Consider the following 19835-nt stretch of genomic DNA (forward strand, 5'->3'; position numbering starts at 1 on the left):
TTCCATGCTCTAATAGCACTAGGGAAGAAGGAGTATTGGTACAAATTTGTCCTAGCATATGGGACGAGGAATGTGCCTTTATCTTTGTGTCTTTCAGAGTATTTTATTAAATTTTGTATTTGAAGATTATGGTTCAGTGTTTTATGTATGATTGCTACTTTACTTTTGAGCCTTCTGTCCTGAAGACTTTCTAAATTTAGTGATTTTACTAAAGGTGTTACTCTAGTCAAATGTGAATATTCGTTTGTTATGAATCTCACTGCTCTATTATGTGTCTGTTCCAGTTTCTTCATGTTTTCTTGAGTTGAGGGGTCCCAAACGGAGGATGCATATTCTATTATTGGCAAGCGAAAATTATCCGATAAACACAGAATTCGAGCAAAACAGCACAACACATTTACTTAGGACTAATCAACAAAGCTTCAAACCAAGGATTCTTTCTCTAAGCTTCTACAGATTCTCTCAGAAGTAGTGAAAAAGACCGGACTTCTAATTAACAAAAAGAAAACAGAAGTTATCATAACTGAGGATTAAGTAACAAACAAGAGAGCCCAATTATGCTTCAAAGGGAGGACATCCTTGATACAGGTTACTTCCCTTATCTGGGAAGTAGAATGGACCTCATTCACCAATCGTAAACAAACAACATTTAGCCACGTGATTCTATATATCTTCTATACAAATTATGTAACCCATAAAGGCTGTCACGTGATACGTATTTTTCACTGTTTTATCAATATTATGACGTGGCTGAATGTGTTTATTTACGATTGGTGAATGAGGTCCATTAGTAAAGACGGTGGAGTTGATGACGATATTACGAAATCGGATCAATAAAGCGAGGTTTGCCGTTTCCACTTTTCAAGCAATCTGGAGCTCCAATTAAGGCACTGTCTCTTACTCAACAAGATACGATTCTATAACATAAACGTTAAGTCGGTCCTTCTTTACGGTTAAGAGACATGGAGAGTCACTAAAATAAATATGGAAAAACTCCAGTCTTTTGTTAACTGACTCCTATGCCGGATAGTGGGGATTAGGTGTCAGGAAAAGATAACTACTGTCAATTAATGGGAGAGAACTAAACAAAAGCCCATATCTAAAGATATAAAAAAAATCAAACGTGGAGCTGGATAGGACACACACTGCGAAAACCAGCTACCAATGCTGCAAGGCAGCCACTTGATTGGAATCCGCCTTCCTCCCCTGCAAAGAACAATCTACAATTTTCCAACTAAGAACAGGACACACACCTCTATTTAAATTACCATCTAAACAAAATAAACTCCACACAACTCCCCCTTTGCAGACACTGCGCCCACCCTTATGAAACCTTAAACCATATCCTCTTTGAATGCCCTTCCCTAATCCACCTTAGGCAGACCCTACTTCCACTACAGCCCAACATAACCAACACCCTGTACGGCAGTGCTGAACAACTGAAGAAAACAGCACACTTTTTTTTTCCTTGGCACAGTCTGCAAAAGAGCTCACAGCTCAGCAGCAATAAAGCTGGCTAGAAGAAGAAGAAGAAGAAGAAGAAGAAGAAGATTGGAATCCGCAAGGAAAAAAAGGAAAGTGATAAGGCGCAAGCAAACCTGGTCATCAATTAAGCTGAGGATATTGGAATGACATGGTAGCAGATAAAGAAAGCTGCTCATGACCGATTTCACTCCTAACTGACGATACCAACGTTGATTTGACTCCATTAAATTTAATTAATTTTTGCTTTTATAAACTTTTATTTGTGTTAAATAAAAAAAAAAGCATGCATTCTTCTATAATTATATACCTAATATAACTTTTCCTGATAACATACAAAAAGGTTATTGAAGTTCTATCATAACAGGATAGGAGACATAAATGAGCAAAATGAATTCCATCGGTAGGCTACGTGGAAAATAATTAGTTAAAGCCCTATGCTCCCCTGGAAGCTCACAGGATTAACACAAACAGAGTCTATACCATGAATTTGTTTTTGAAAAAAAAAAACACTATGGAAATATAAAAAAAAAGTCAAACAAAGCATAAGGCTTCAAACAAAGCATAAAACGTCAAACAAAGCATAAAGCTGAGGACACGTAGGCCTAGTCCTTTTAGGAACCGTGTCCTCTGTCCGACAGCATAGGCCCAACGTATGAAAATGTCTGCCTTTCACCCTGTTGCTTAATGCTATTGCGTTTTATCCGTCAGTCGAAATCTAACCCTAATATCTTTCTGGTTTAAACAGGTAGCAGAAAATTGACCTGTTTTTTTTATATATTTTTCACCAACAGGTGTTCGTAGGCTTTATAGACATTTTATAGACATTTTACTTAACTGAAGTGATGGTATAAGCTGAATAAGTCCCCTTTATAGGTCACTGCTTTAAAGTAAGTCTGAAACAAACAATAAATAACTATACAGTCTTATATTTTCATAAGTACCTTACTAACAGAGTGGTTAGTATGTGGGCTTGAGGAGGCATGATCCATAAGCTTGTATTCATGTCGTTCCCCTATTTTATTATTATTATTTTTTTTTTGTAAATGCTTTTAAAAAGCGATTTCGGTAACAATCACACAGATATCCCTTTCTTTCTCTCCCCCCCCCCCTCTTTCCATTTTCACAGCTGGTCCAGCTAAGTGATAGGATCATATCGTACTGAGAAAAAAACAATGACATCTTAACATCTAAAGACGTCTAACACTTAACCGATTTCACCACTTTGACCTAGATCATTCTCAGAGCGAGAACACGTAACAATGAGACGATTACACTCTTTAGTAAGTAGGTCCTAATGTTTTTACTTATTTATGAGTTTACATCGCATCATTAGGCCCATTAGATTCCATGGTTTCGACTGACGGTTGTATGCTTGGGGGAAAATTGTGAATGGCTGTCTGGTGGTCATGTGGAAAGCTCCCCTGAACTGCTGACCGGAAAAAAAAGAGGAGAATTTGGTTATACGAACTGTGACAGTATCACTACGACAAAAGGGACAGATGATGATGATGATGATAATCAAAACAACACACACACACACACACACAAATTAAATCAATATTTAACCTGACAATTGTATTTATTTTTAATTGTGCAGGATCTACACAATACTAAACAATTAACACGTAGGCTTATTCGGCTTTATGTTTCTCCCTCCAGATCTTCTTAACTCCAAAAGCGAAGAATCAAATGAAATATTGATCTACGGCAGTGTGTTGGGCGCTTCCGCGCTGTGTCTTATGCAGATAAGTCAAATGGAGGTTAACTCTCAAATAACGAAATCAAATAACACAGGCGAAAGGCCAAAAATATCAGTTAGTCGACGCTGATGGCGAATGTCGAAAAAGAAGTTTACTAATAACGAAGGGAACCATCGAATGTCGTCAAGCTAAATCTCTACGTCCATAAAAATTGCCTCTCTCTAAAGCCGTCTATAGCAGCGGTTCTCAACCTTTTAAACTCGGCGACCCCTTTTTACAATCCACCATTCTGCTGTAACCCCCCCCCCCCCCAACACACACATACAGCAATAGAAGAGTAGACAATAAAAATCCACATTTTAGATGGTCTTAGGCGACCCCTGGCCAATCGTCAATCGACCCCCAATGTGGTCGCGACCCATAGGTTGAGAACCCCTGGTGTATAGTGTTATGTTTCAATAGAGGATTTGAGCCTCTCAAGCCCTCACTCAAATGGAGTTTGATGATGATAGTGTTATGTTTAGGCTACATTTCGCTATTCTTCATAAATTCCTAGTCTTGTTTTTTACTAGTCACGCCATTAACAGTGATGGTCATATCTACGGCTCAAATCATATGGGCTCAATGTATTGACGATATCTGGAGTCACTTTAGATGTTCCAGACAACAAACTTGTTCTATTTGCCAATTGACTAGTTAAAAAGGGTTCACACATTTCACGAGGTTAAATTCACTGACTGATGCGCAGAGAGACTGGCTTAGGAATTATGATAAAAAATGTGTGAACTTGAAGAAATGTGAATGTTTACGGTTTCAAAGTTTCAAGGGTTTTGACTAAATCCAGTTTACCAAATTTAATATCGCATGCTCAGAGAATGTGTGTACTGTTTACATCTTCACATATATGATAGCAACTTATGAAATTATCTTATCTTATATAATACAGACGTTACTTCAAAAAAGAAGATGATTACGCCCTACGCGTCATGCATTTAGTCGTGCATATTAATGACTTAAATTCAGCCAAGTCACTGGTTTTCCTGGCTGAAATTGGATAATTTCAGTAATGAAACCTTCATAAGACTGTCAATAAATAGATCGAAATATGAACATTTTAATTCACTAATAATAACTGGGAGGCGCGGTGGCTGAGCGGTAAAGTTGAAGACTGGGTTTTTTAAATTTCGGGATCTCTGGACGACTCTGAGTCCACCCAGCTCTAATGGGTACCTGAAACTAGTTAGGGAAAAAGTAAAAGCGGTTGGTCGTTGTAATGGTCACATGACACCCTCGTTAACAGAAACAGATGACCTATGGATCGCAAGGTCTGAAAGGGGATCTTTTTAATATTAAAGGGGATCTTTTTATTATTAAAGGGGATCTTTTTATATTATTAATAACTACGTCGTAATTTGAACCAAATCTTTTAAACCTCTGTGTTGTCTCCATTTTAATATTGGCGAAAAAAGTTGTTTCGTTACGGCTTCAGCAAAAAGTGTGACTAAACAGTTTGTTCGATTTACGGAACAATACTGTGTTAGGTCAATATTTCAACTACCAGCGATAACAACCACACACCTACAGACCGTAGCAGTGAACAGATTCTACTGACCTGTACATTATTTATGTAAGTTGTGGTTGTTTTATATCGGTGTTGATATGTTTACTACCTATTGTACATTGACGGGAACTCTTTGCTGTCTTGGGGATAATAATGAGAATAATTTTAGTTATTGTTAGTTATTAGTAACATGTGAACACGTTAAACCTTTGTAAACAAATATTTCCTTTTCAGTTTTTGGACCGCTCCTTAAAAAGTTTGCCCATCACTGATAAACGTTGTAAGGTCATTGTTGTTGTTTTTTTCTTTTTGGAAAGATTGAAGTAACAATGACAATTTCATTCATAGTTTTAGGCGTCTAGACGATCTAGATCTAGATTTTAAAACACAGACTTCAGTTCACTGAAAAAAAAAGATTGAACAAGAAGACACAGTGTCAAAAGGAGGTCTGGTGTGATACTGGCGTGACCCGTGAACTGCAGGGCGGCTAGTTATTTGAATCTAATCATGCGTAAACTTCAATTTATGTACATGCAGAGATTGCAGACGTAGTATAAAGGGACACTATAAGCCAGAAGGGACAGTAAACAGACACACCCCTGACGTCTGCACATGTTCGATGCCTCAATCATCCATGCAAGAATTCTGGGATGTCTTATCGGAAATTGCGCGGACCAGACTTTAATGACTCTCGAACATCAGCCCTAGTTAATGGAGTCAGGTAAGTGAGTGAATCATTGGACATTGTATAGTAGATAGAAACTGAGCTAATGTGTTTAGATTGAGCCAAATGTACAGGCAACGGTTCTCTATTTATAGCCTTCGAATCCTCGTGAATTCTGGGATTTTAAGACGCCTTTACTCTGCTTTAATGCGTACATGCCATTAGTTGGCGAAAAGTATAGGCGGTTTGACGTTGTGCTGGCCACATGACACCCTCGTTAACCATAGGCCACATAAACAGATGAACTTTACATCATCTGCCCTACAGATCGCAAGGACTGAGAGAGGATACTTGCTTTACTTAATTTATACGAAGAAGAATCCAAATTACATTTAGTTTCGAATTTTCTTTAATAAATTTTGCGTTAGCCTGTTTATTTCTTAACTCTTTCTCTCCGTAATTATTCTTCCACGTTTTGGAAGGAATCCTTCATTTTTACTAATTATTATTTTACTACCCTGTTATGATTGGGCTACAATAGCTTTGTGTTGTTTTTATCAGAAAATGTTGTATTTGGTATAGAATTAAAGGTAAAATCCATGCTTGTTTTATATAATTCAAAGTCATGTTTAAAAAGTAAACATTAATTTAATTTAATGAGGTCAAAATCAACGATGGTATCGTCGATTAGGAGAGAAAGAGTTACAAGAAAAGACTACGGGGCAGGGGGAGTATTGGACTAGGCAGACACGTGATGTACTGTTCGGCGTGTGCAATGTGTGTGAGGACCTTTGGATGTGGACTTTTATTTGTTCTGGATCAGACCTTCATTGAACACTGATTGTGTATTGAACAGAGCGATAGAACTGATAAGGCGGGCAGTGATGGAAGGCGGAACATGAAGTACACGCGGGCACTTGGTTTATTTATATACTCTCTTTCTCTCTCTCTCTCTCTTTCTCTCTCTCTCCCTTGAAATTAAATGCAATGCTGAGTAATGGCAGAACGGCAATGAAATGGTATCAGTGAACAGTGTTGGACCAGCCTGGCAAGGGAACCAATCTGTTCATTTGTCCCCATTTTACTATTTGGAGTAAAAAAAGTTGCTTCGTTACGGCATCAGCAAAAAGTGTGACTAAACAGTTTGTTCGATTTACGGAACAATACTGTGTTAGGTCAATATTTCAACTACCAGCGATACCAATCACACACCTCCAGACCGCAGCAGTGAACAGATTTTACTGACCTGTACATTATTTATGTAAGTTGTGGTTGTTTTATATCGGTGTTGATATGTTTACTATTGTACATTGACGGGAACTCTTTACTGTTTTAGGGATAATAATTTAATAATGAGAATAATTTTAGTTATTGTTATTTATTAGCAACAAGCGAAAACGTTAAGTTGTGTGCAAGAGAAAAAAAAATTTATCGGAACTTAACTCTTTCTCTCCGTAATTATTTACCACATTCTGGTGGAATCATCGCTGGTTACGTCAGTTAGGAGAGAAGGAGTTAATATAAACTCATCGTTTTCTTCTCCGGTTCCATTTATGGCCCACTCTAGAGTCCACACTTCAGACATTACAAAGAAATGCATAGCATTCAGGTATTGTTTCAACAATAGCAGCCGCTTGCGCATTATCTTCACTGTGCTAAACAGTATTTAAACATGGTCTAAAATGATTCTGTCATTGGAATGTCTTTTTGTAATGATACATACAAACTACTGGATTTTTTTGTCATACAAAATATTTGTCATACCGGAGGGGGGGGGGGGGGAGGGCTCATCAACATATTCTTGAACCCGGGCCCACGGGTACCTTGCTACGCCACTGGTGATGAGGTTACTGCCAGACAGTTTTGTGTTGAGAATTTTATTTACTCTCTGCTTGTATTTTCCAAGAAAATCCTCTTAATTTTTTTATGGTTTATCTTGGCATTCTGGTTTATTCCAAGATGTTTATAATGGAAGGCAGAGTTCAATTCTTCGATGCCTTCAAATGCAATGTTGGTGTTGGCTGACTTGCCCTTTTTTATGCTTATGATGCCGCACTTATCCAAGTCAAATGACTGCAGATATCGTCACTAAAGCGTTTTACCGTTTTAATTAAATTGTGTAACTTTTGCTCGTTCTCTGCATATAGCTTTAAATCATCCACGTATAACAGGAGAGACGCAGATTTTGTACATTTAGTGTCAACCCTAAAACCGTTTGTGGTGCCATGGAGCAATTTAGATAGTGGGTTAATTGCTAGGCAGAACCAGAGCGGAGATAGAGTCACCCTGGTATATACCCCTTCTTATGTGAACAGAACCTAGTTTATCATGATTAGGGTGTAGACTTATCTTCCAATTATCCATACAGACTTTCAACTTTCAGAAGGGGTTTTATTCTTGGGTTGATTCTATGAATTTCCTGGGTTTTCAACAGCCAATCATGCGGAACTGAATCAAAAAATTTTTTTGTAGTCGATGTAACACATGTGTAAGTTTCTTTTTCTTCTATTAGCTTGGTGCAATATAATACCATCTATAACTAGTTGTAATTTACAGCCCATCGACTCCTCAGTGCAACCTTGTTGTTCCTATGCTAATAGCTTATTGGCAGAACAAAATTTATACATTTTACTTTTTAATAGAGAAGTTAGTAGTTTATACACAACTGACAGACAAGTGATAGGGCGATAGTTTGATGATTGATTCGGGTCACCTTCAGTGAGTTCTAACAGCAATGAGGTCGGTTCTGACATTAACTCATTAAAACTTGATGTTAGTGGTACATGTACGGCTGTAAATTTTTTCAACCAAAAGTTGTGTATATTGTCCGGCCCAGGAGCAGTCCAGTTGTGAGTTTTTGATATAGCTGCTAAGACTTCCTCGGCTGTGAAATCCTCATCAGGCATTTCTGGTATTAGGTTGTTTGTAGTTTGGATTTCCTCGATCCAGTCAGCCTGTACGTTGTAATGTAGAGGGTCAGACCAAAGCGCTGCCCAATAGTCGATGAACGCGCCGTGTTTAGTGCTATCAATGTTTTAAATATTCTCAGCATCATTATCAGCTAGTTTACGGAAGAACTGTTTTCTTTTGTGTTGAAATAGAGCATTATGCTCTTTCCTTTTAGCGGTTTCATTGTAGCGCTTTAGCCTAGCTCCCTTTAGTTTAACTTTCTGTATCTTTCAAACATAAGAGTTGTGTGTGGCTATCACAGTCCGTCAGTTTGATTCCAGTTATTCTTAATATGGACTTCATTTTGTTAAGAATTTTCGCGGACTGGTTGTTTCCAAATATTGTCCAATTGTATCCATTTGGCTCCTCAGCTGATTAAAATAGTCTTCAAGGCGATTTTTCCATGCTGGCATATGTTTTTTTTTCGTCCCTGCTTAATTGGGCCTAGCTCGAAGGTCTTTTGTCCAGAGAGCTCCGTGACAGCCACAGCGGCGCAGTACGTAGCGAGATGTATCTCAAACAAATTTCTTGGTGTTTCAAAATAGTTGACTAAAACTGTATTTATCTCTTTAATGTAAGTGTTGGTCTCTTTCTTGACATTTAGCTTAGGGCCGGGATCGGCAACCTGCGGCTCGCGAGCCACATGCGGCTCTTTGGATGAGAAGCTGCGGCTCTTTAGTTCCATGCGCAAATAATAATAATAATATTAATAATAATAATAATAATAATATTAATAATGGCCGCCGGAAGCTATGGCGTGTTTTCCTTCTCTCTGACTCATTGCACTTTTTAGCGAGATCAAGGAAGTATTTGTACTCTAGACTTTACAAATACTGAAGTACTGCTACATGGTTGTAGGTCTGCATATATTTAGGATGTTTTTATGCATTGGGTTTGAAAACTTTCTTAGTTTTAAGATCACTTCTTACCCTAGGCTAGGGACGCCATTTTCGCTGCGTCACTTCCATGATTACTAGACCTAGATCTAAAAAGCTTGTTTACTGAGACAGTAGATCAAAATAAACTAGTCAACGCACGTTCATTTTTTTTATCTTCATTTTTGAATTTTGAGGAAATAGAACGGACCCATTGCTTCTTCCAGGACAGCGATGAATATGAAATAAATTAGGCGGTAAATATTATTCACCAATGAGTCGAGTGTTTACTGAGGGTAATTCACAACCTCATGACCAAACACAAGAGGTCGGTCTACTCGCTGACTCGCACCCCACACAATTGAGAGGTGCTGCTGGTGGTAGAACAAGAGGAGCCAAAAGGATCAAATGGACGAGAGAAATGAATATAGACATTATCAAATCGTTCTTCCGTGTTAACATTTGTGATGATAAACCTCTACCAGGTTATAGGCAAAAACTCTCCCTGGAATTTAACAAATTATACCCTAATCTAAACCTTACAGAGCAGAATGTTGTAGACAGAAGATCTGTAATAATTAAAAAATGTTATTTGACCCCTGCAGAAATTGACGTGATAAGAAGGGAAGTAGGTCATGAGCTTCATATACAAGAGCTCATCTCAGACATGAACGACACGCCCACACAGCCGACCAACGAAGACATTAGTAGAACACCCAACCAACAAGAGAATGACCCAACATCGGCAATAAGCAATGAGCTACACTCAAAATTTTCTAATCTTATAGACCGTTATAAAAACACCAATCTTAACTCTAGGCCTCGTATCCCCAAGCTAAACGTCAAGAAAGAGACAAACACATATATTAATGAAATAAATAAAGTCTTAGCCAACCATTTTGAAACACCAAGAAACTTGTTTGAGACACACCTCGCTATATACTGCGCTGCTGTGGCTGTCACGGAGCTCTCTGGACAAAAGACCTTCGAGCTAGGCCCAATTAATCAAAGACCAAAACAACATATGCCAGCATGGAAAAGGCGCCTTGAAGACAATATTAATCAACTGAGGAGCCAAATGGATACAATTGGACAATATCTGGGAAACAACCATTCCGCGAAAATACTTAACAAAATGAAGACAATACTAAGAACAACTGGAATCAAATTGACGGACTGTGATAGCCACGCACGACTCTTATGTTTGAAAGACACTCTGAGACAGAAAGCTAAACTAAAGGGAGCTAGGTTAAAGCGCTACAACGAAACCACCAAAAGAAAGGAGCATAACGCTTTATTTCAGCACATGAGAAAACAGTTCTTCCGTAAACTAGCTGATAATGGTGCTGACAAAATTCAAACCATTGATAGCACTAAACACGGCTCCTTTACCGACTACTGGGCGGCGCTTTGGTCCGACCCGCTACATTACAATGTGCAGGCTGACTGGATCGAGGAAATCCAAACTAAAAACAACCTAATACCAGAAATGCCTGATGAGGATTTCACAGCTGAGGAAGTCTCCGCAGCTATTTCAAAAACCCACAACTGGACTGCTCCTGGACCGGACAATATACACAACTTTTGGCTGAAAAAACTTACAGCCGTACATGCACCACTAACATCAAGTTTTAACGAGCTAATATCAGAACCGTCTTCAATGCTGTTAGAACTCACTGAAGGGAGAACATCTCTCCTCCCCAAAAAAGGGGATCCGAACCAGCCATCAAACTATCGCCCTATCACTTGTCTGTCAGTGGTGTATAAACTATTAACTTCACTTTTAAAAAGTAAAATGTATAAATTTTGTTCTTCCCATAAGCTACTAGCAGATGAACAACAAGGTTGCATTGAAGAGTCGATGGGCTGTAAAGTACAGCTAACTATAGATGGTATTATATTGCATCAAGCTAATAGAAGAAAGAGAAATTTACACATGTGTTACATCGACTACAAAAAAGCTTTCGATTCAGTTCCGCATGATTGGCTATTAAAAACCCTGGACATCCATAGAATCAACCCAAGAATAAAACAACTATTGAAAGTCTGTATGGATAATTGGAAGATAAACCTGCACCTAAATCGTGATAAACTAGGTTCTGTGCACATAAGAAGAGGTATATACCAGGGTGACTCACTATCTCCACTCTGGTTCTGCCTAGCGATTAATCCTCTATCTACATTACTCCAAGACTCTACAAACGGTTTTAGGGTTGACACTAAATGTACAAAATGTGTGTCCCACTTATTATACATGGATGATCTAAAGCTATATGCAGAAACCGAGCAAAAATTACACACCTTAATCAAAACGGTAAAATGCTTTAGTGACGATATCTGTATGTCTTTTGGCCTGGATAAGTGTGGCATCATAAGCATTAAAAAGGGCAAGGCAACGAACACCAACATTGAATTTGAAGGCATCGAGGAATTGAACTCCGCCTCTATTTATAAATATCTTGGAATAAACCAGAATGCCAAGATAAACCATAAGAAATTAAAAGAGGACTTTCTTGGCAAATATAGGCAAAGAGTTAATAAAATCCTCAACACCAAAATGTCTGGCAGTAATCTCATCACTGCAATTAACAGCTGGGCCGTCCCTGTGCTCCTTTACACGTTCGGTGTGATCAAATGGACTGACACCGACCTACATGACATTGACAGACTCACTAGAAAATTACTAACCAAGTTTCGATGTCTACACCCCAAGTCCTCCACCATAAGGTTATACCTGCCCAGGAAGGATGGGGGTCGTGGATTGCAGAACATCTTCAAATTGTGTAAGATGCAAGTTTTAAAAATACGATCAAAACTGCTCGCCTCCAGCAACAAATTAGTTTCCTTCCTACGGAAATACGACTCCGATGCAACCCCTCTGAACCTACACAATGCTGATGTCAATATCGGTTTGGACGACGTAGGGCATGAGATTCGCCAATGGGAAGAAAAAACACTCCACGGAAAATTTCCGGCTTCATTACATGGGGACAACATCGACAAGGCTGCTTCCTTAACATGGCTCAAAGCAGGTCATCTCTACCCTGAAACAGAGGGCTTTGTTACAGCAATACAGGACAGAGTAATCAGGACAAAAAATTACGAGAAGCATATCCTGAAACTCAATGTTGTCGACAAATGCCGAAAATGTGGAAATGTGGGCGAGTCGATTGAACACATTATGGCAGGATGTCCAGCCCTATCAGAATCAGCCTACCTAGGTCGCCATAACCAAGTTGCAAAGTTAATACACCAACACCTGGCTTTGACGTACAAATTGATCGGTAAGGACACTCCCCCTTATTATAAATACTCTCCGCAAGAGGTTCTCGAGTCTACTGAACATCTGCTGTACTGGGATAGGCCTATTCTGACCGACAAAACGGTAGATTTCAATCGCCCTGATCTGCTGCTCATCGATAAAAAAGAAAAAACCGCTACCATTATCGATATCGCCGTACCACTGTCTCATAATTTAAGAAAAACTGAGATAGAAAAACAAAGAAAATATGGGAACCTAGGCTTGGAGATTAAGCGTCTATGGAAATTGTCCAAAATAACAATATACCCCATTGTTATATCAACCGAGGGGATAATAACAACTGACCTCACAGACACCCTCAAGGCCCTTAACATTCCTAGGAACATCTTCGTTGCCTGTCAGAGGGCGGTACTGCTGCAGACCTGCCACATCACCAGAAAATTCCTCAGTGGAAACTGTTAAAGGGATTACAATGAATTTTGTTTCTCTTTAGCGAAACTCGACCCTGGCAGCGCCAGAGAATGACTACTCGTTCATTTCTAACATAATAATAATTTTTATTGTCCGTATGGAAATTTGTCTTACAATTTGTGCATTACACCAAACAAAAAACATTATAACTATAAGAAAACAAAGTGTACATTCACACCAGACTCACTCATAATTTACATGTGACAAAGTTTATACCAGATTTACAAGTCGTCACTGCTGTCAGTCCGTTGGAAGCTCTCGAATGAGGTCGGATGTTTCTATGAAGGTTTAAATTCGCAAGTTAGAAGCGAATTATCTTCTCAAAGTTAGAAGCAATCTACAATTAATTCTAATCCTGTGGTACAACTACAAGTTGAAAAATGAGGCAAACCATTTACAGATGACGAGTATGTCAAAAGACTTCTTCCTGCCTGCATCTGAAGAACTGTTTCGTAACTTCAAAAACAAACCAGAAAAAAAAAGATTTGCCACTATCCGCTAAAACAGTACAAGATAGAATAGCTAAAATGTCTTCAAATGTAACATATTTGTAGTTGGAAGATATTCAACTTTTTTCTGTCTTATCACTTGCTATAGATGAGTCTTGCGACATAAAAGACACGGCACTAGTTGCCCTTTTTGTCAGGTATATATCTTCCCAAGGTCCAAAAGAAGAACTTGTCTCGTGTTAAACTAGACGAGATGTAGCCAATGCCATGCAAAAATACCTTGAAAACATTAAAATGGATTTAAATAAAATCGTTTCAATAGCAACTGATGGAGCCAGAAATATGACAGGGAAATAAAAGGGCAACAACGATTTTTGGGAGCAAAATAAACCATGAAATTCTTACGTTTCCCTGTATAATTGGGAAGTGCTTTGTGCCTAAAACGATTCCGACCGAAACAGTTGAGGTCATAAATTTGGTAATCAGGATTTTTAATATCATCTTGTCAAAAGCACTCTACCATCATCAGTTTAAAGAATTCTCAAACGAAATGGAGACTCAGTACTCCGACCTCCTTCTTCCCATCAAAGGCGATGGCTTTCCAAAGGTTGAAACTTTTTGGCTTTGTGTTTAAATGAAATGAATACATTCCTAAATGGAAAAAATGCCTTAATCATCACCCTGAATTAGAGAACGACAAATGGTTGCAAACATTTCACTATGTGGTGGATAAAACAATGACTGACTGTATTTAAAAGTGCATGGAAAAGGAAACCCATCCTATGGTTAAGAAGAAGAATTATTTTTTTTTTGTTTTGAAGAAAAATTAATTCTTTTTGCAGAAGATATTCAGAGCCTAAGTTACTTCATTTTAAATGTCTAGCTTTTGACATCAATTACTTCAGCACAGTTAGAAAAAAATTCGAAGATATATTTCTTGACAGAGATGAGCAGTTCGAAACCAAAAGAACAACATAGGCCTATGAGCATTCCTAGTCATTCCTTTCAACACAAATAGTAACGAAATCCACACTGATCCATTGGGATAGGCCTACTGGATCTCAAGAAATGCAATGGATCGATTTAAAAAGTAAAGTTTCTGGAGTGGATAATTTACAAAGTTAAAAAAAAAAAAAATAAGTTACAAGTGTTGGAAGTTCAGAAATGTATGTATGTAACGCAACAATAGTGGACAGCCTTAAAAGGAACGCCGCTAGATGATTCTGCGCATTTAATAGTCTTCCAGATTTCTACAGTGAGGTGAAGTTGGCATTTAGGGTGCTGACTTTGGATTGACATATTAGTGCGAGAAAGCGTTCTCTTGCATAAATATAAAAAAAAAAATTTAAAGTCGTGTTTGAAACTAAAAACAAGTTATGAACCGAATGTATCAAAACTTTTTAAAAACATGCAAAGCCAAAGCTTCCATTGAATTAGTCTTGTAATTAAATGCTTAACTGCTTTAGTTATTACTGAAATAAAAAAAAATATCTAAGGATATAATATATATATTTTTTTTCTCTCTCTCTCTCTGTTGTGAAAAACACTACTTATCTATGAATAAATACATTCGTGTTTTTCCAAAAAAAAGTGTGTCAGTGTCATTTATAATTGGCAATAAAAAAGTTTGTGGCTCTTTAAAAACTTAGAAATTTTGTAAATTGTCATTTTTGGCTCTTCCGACTCAAAAGGTTGCCGACCCCTGGCTTAGGGATACGAGGCCTAGAGTTAAGATTGGTGTTTTTGTAGCGGTCCATGAGAGTACAACATTTTGAGTGCAGCTCATTGCTGATCGCCGATGTTGAATCATTCTCTTGTTGGTTGGCTGGCCTGCAAACGTTTTCGTTGGTCGGCTGAGTGGGTGTGTCGTTTATATCTGAGATGAGCTCTTGTATCTGAAGCTTATGACCTACTTCTCTTCTTATCACGTCAATTTCTATAGGGCACAAATAGCATTTTTTAATGATTACACATCGTCCGTTTACAACGTTCTGCTCTGTAAGGTTTAGATTGGGATATATGGCTCCTTTTGTCTCGAAAGGCAATGGATGCGCCCAAGTGAGTCACTGGTTTTGGCTTAATCTTGAGACGGGGCAGAATCTGGTGTGGCTAATCAAGCCAATTCTAGAACGGCAGACTTTGCCACAATTCGTACATGTGTATGCCTCTGATTTAGGGCTAGCAGACAGGGCAGCTTTCTTTTTTTTCCCTCTTGATTAAAGCCGCTTCAATTCTTTTGTTCTCAGCAAGATTGAGATAGATTGGGATACATTTTGTTGAATTCCTGGAAGAGTTTTTGCCTGTAACCTGGGAGCGAATCATTAGACCTTCACTTTTTTTTTTCTTCTGTTTTTCAAGTCTCGCTTGAGTCCAGCTGCTATTGAAACCTACTAGCTATTTTATATATATATATGGCTCCTTTTGTCTCGAAAGGCAATGGATGCGCCCAAGTGAGTCACTGGTTTTGGCTTAATCTTGAGACGGGGCAGAATCTGGTGTGGCTAATCAAGCCAATTCTAGAACGGCAGACTTTGCCACAATTCGTACATGTGTATGCCTCTGATTTAGGGCTAGCAGACAGGGCAGCTTTCTTTTTTTTCCCTCTTGATTAAAGCCGCTTCAATTCTTTTGTTCTCAGCAAGATTGAGATAGATTGGGACGCATTTTGTTGAATTCCTGGAAGAGTTTTTGCCTGTAACCTGGGAGCGAATCATTAGACCTTCACTTTTTTTTTTCTTCTGTTTTTCAAGTCTCGCTTGAGTCCAGCTGCTATTGAAACCTACTAGCTATTTTATATAGATACAAAACAGCCAATTGGATTGAAATGATTATCAATACTTTTATTTTTTTTATTTGAAAGGTGTATTGATTTACCTTGCTAATGCACCAGTATGATCTACACACGCACAAAAAAAAAGTCAACACTAATTCATTGCTAAATGGTTTAATATATAGGCCTACTTTGTCTGGTGTAATCTTCTGTTGAATTATAGATCTATACAAGATCTACGTACTACACGACCCTGCAACTAATGCTTTGTCTTTTCAGCAGTTGCATTATTTAGTTCTTCAATTAAGACTTCTGCAGAAAAAATAAAAAAACTTCCTACACAAGACATGAAACATAGGAGAGGACGGAGGTTGATCTAGTATGTTTCACTAGTGATAAAAATACTATCAATTATACGATAAGATAGTTCATGTTTTGAAATGATTATATTGAGTGTAATATGTATTATGTATTACTCTTTTAGTTTCAGGTGAATCAAATGCTTTGGGTGCAGACGTCACCTGAAAATATGGCAGACCGGAAGAGACCTATCGACTTTCGAATAAATGCATAGATTCAATGTTTTCAACCTCGTCATAGCAAAGATGGAAGAGAGCTTATGGCTGGACTATAGCATGGGGTGGAGATTTTTAAAAAGATAGCTAACAACACTATCTGTAATCCAACAAAAAATGAGGTCATAACTCAAGGCTGTGTACAAATATGGCAGACCTTGGTCATAACTCCGTTGTGTTCTAAGATGAGAGGAACATATGGCTTCACTGTGTTTTGAGATGAATAGGTGCACCAATGCCACAGTGCAGCTGTGCTCCAAGATCCATCACGTTCCAGCGGCCATGATGTGTGTTTTTCTCTACATCTTGCAGGCATCTGTTCTAGACTACTATCTTATTAATTTCATCAATATCTTGTATATCTGCTTCCTGGTGGCAGATCTCTTCGTCCTTGTTGCTCTGGTAGTAAGCATCATCTACGGACACACCAAGATGGATCGGCAGAGGTCTGCGGAGCTGGCACAAACTCGAATGATGTTCAGCTTGTCTTGGGTCTCCTGGCTACTCATTAATATTAACGCAAGTGCCAAGATTATAATCATTGTCAAATACAACGCCTGGCCTGAAGAGAAAGACCCTTCCTTTTTTGGGCCCAATGTCTTCAAAACTGCCATCGCTCTAAGTAGCTGCATCTTTCTCTTTCTGTTGACCACACAGCACGACGCTCCTCTGGGAAGTGACAGGCGGACCTACATCTCAGATCTGACGGGCACTGTCGTCTTCGATATTTTAGACACCGTGGACATTCTGGAGGTTTTTTTCACCGAAGAGGACCGAGACCTGCTCTGGAACGGGCTGGAGGAGGTTATTCTGACCCAAGCGACCATGAACCTTATTTTGCCCACCGTTCCTCTTATCACCCTCAGCCTCACCCACTTCGGGCTGGACAAACCAAAAAGGCCGATGATGTATCTTCATCGTCTTCTGGTGGTGCTGGTGGTCAACCTCCCCAATCTTCTGACCAGGATGATTCTCTGGCATGGTCTGAGCGTGGGCATCTCTCCTTTCACTCTCAAGAACATCATACTGATCGGCATAGCCATGTATGAGTTTTATGAGCACAAGAAGGAAAAACTGGAGGATTCAAGGCTGAACTCTCTAGAGATTGGAGATAGGAACTTTCAGCAGAAGGATGTTAAGAGGGGGCATCTAGGCTCCCTAACAGACACTTCCACAGAGCCTCGTTCTAAAGTGCCAGAAATTAGCATCGAGCTGGAAGAGACCGCGGGAAAGCAAGTATCAGAAGACAATTTAGAGCCTAAAATATATAAATGTGTTCCAAGAGTGAGTTTGGTTTAAGACTTCATACGAATTATAACGCACTCTCCTTAACATTATAAGACTCGGAAGTCGGAGATGACGTAATTATTGTAGTTATTGCATTTAATTATTTTTGAGTTTATCTAGTTTTTATAAATCTTTAATGTTTTTTTTTTGTGTGATTCGTTTTGATATTTGATAACTATTTTTATAACAATTTTTTATAGTTGTATATAATAGATCTGTTTAATTTGTGTTGCTAACAGTAACCCGCAATGCAAAAAAAAAATATATATATTATCTTTTCTCATCTCATTTCAATAGTTTTATTCACATGAGCTGCCAGATCTGGCCATTTTTTAACGGAGCTATTGTTTCTTTTTTTCCATAATTTTTTTCCCCTGCCAATATTACATCGGAAGTGACGAGGGAAGTTAGTAAAGAATTCGGGCATTTCTGTTTTGCAGTCTCTAATACCCACATTTGTTTTCATAAAATCATTAATAGTAATAATTATAATGTTGATTTTATTGTTGGATTTATAGAGCTTATATAATGTTTCCCTGTTTATATGTTCCATGTCAGGTCTATATGTATGAGGACACTGGAATTATTCCTTTAAAATGTCGCTATATAAAATGATATTTACTTTTATGGTGGATTGTTTACAATAGAATGAAAAGGAAAGGGCGGTGTCCCAAATATTAATTACATTGAAATACATCGAAACGTTATAACTTCATGTAAAGAATGTAAAGAAAAGTTTCATTCGAAGATTTTTGTACAAACATGTCAAGCATAATAGGCCTGTAGCATGCTCGGAAGAAGTATAATGCAGCCCCAGATTTACGACAGTGTCTCTACCAAGGGGCTTATCCTCCACAAACTTAAAAAAATATATGCACGTTTTAAAACTAAAGCATGCCTATTAAATATTTTTTGAAAGGAAAGTGAGACTATAAAAATTATATTTCTTCTAAATGTATTTTCATTGATAAGTGTATCTTTATGAAAGGGTATCTCCGGCCCTGATTAGGCGAAAATATTAAGGAGAACTCTTTTTGACTTGACTGTGCTGTAACGTATGCAGCTTGTCAAGTTCGACACTTAAAAGCTCACAAACAATTATAAATTACAATGTTAAAAAGTGGAGATTTGATATAGAATGTAAATGAATTCTTTAAAATACATCTCATGTTGACCATGCTTAATAAAACGAATTAATAATTTAATCGATCATTAACTTCCTGTATTCTATGTTTACTCACGTGCAACCGGTGATCTAGACCATAGACTGGCATAGAGTATAGATTATATATGTACTCTATGATCTAGACATATGTGATTCACAAGAAAAGAGAGAGAGAGAGAGAGAAACTGAATCTACTGATATACTGTTCAAACAATTTTGCGTATTACATCAATAAAAAAGATATTTATTATTGAACTATCATGTTTAGTATTGCATTAATGTAATTTCTTTTGATGTTCTAACTGTGTGTCCAATTATTGATAAAAGACTTCTGAAATAATTCTGGAATTGGAATTTAGCTCCATTGCGGACTAAGCGGCATAGATCACCTGGCCATGTTTCCTCTCGACCAAAGCTTTTGTTTGCCGAGTGCTTAAAGAATGCACGAAACCCTTCTCCTGGAATATTATTAATTATTACCGGTATTCATATTAGTAATTATTATTTAATTATTATATTAATAATAATAACTCCAGGAATTCAACATAATATACCTTCAAGGCCCTTGGCATTCCTACGAACATTCTCGTTGCCTGTCAAAATTCCTCGGTGGCAACTGATA

General features: G+C 38.0%; 1 protein-coding gene across 5 annotated transcripts; it reads left to right on the forward strand.

Moving 5' to 3' along the window:
* Positions 1 to 5200: 5200 nt before the first annotated feature.
* Positions 5201 to 19460, forward strand: LOC106063828 (uncharacterized). Of its 5 annotated transcripts, none has more exons than XM_056021881.1 (3): positions 5201 to 5467; positions 16466 to 16565; positions 16671 to 19460. In XM_056021881.1, exon 3 carries the CDS (start codon positions 16960 to 16962, stop codon positions 18058 to 18060), a length of 1101 nt encoding a protein of 366 aa, XP_055877856.1. In that variant the 5' UTR covers positions 5201 to 5467; positions 16466 to 16565; positions 16671 to 16959; the 3' UTR covers positions 18061 to 19460. The 5 variants fall into 5 exon arrangements, with proteins under 5 accessions (XP_055877856.1, XP_055877857.1, XP_055877859.1 ...); XM_056021882.1 differs by having other exon boundaries at positions 16469 to 16565; XM_056021884.1 differs by lacking the exon at positions 16466 to 16565 and having other exon boundaries at positions 5201 to 5471.
* The last annotated feature ends 375 nt before the right edge of the window (positions 19461 to 19835 follow it).

This window comes from Biomphalaria glabrata, chromosome 2 (genome assembly GCF_947242115.1).
Source record: "Biomphalaria glabrata chromosome 2, xgBioGlab47.1, whole genome shotgun sequence".
NCBI classification, from domain to species: Eukaryota; Metazoa; Mollusca; class Gastropoda; family Planorbidae; genus Biomphalaria; species Biomphalaria glabrata.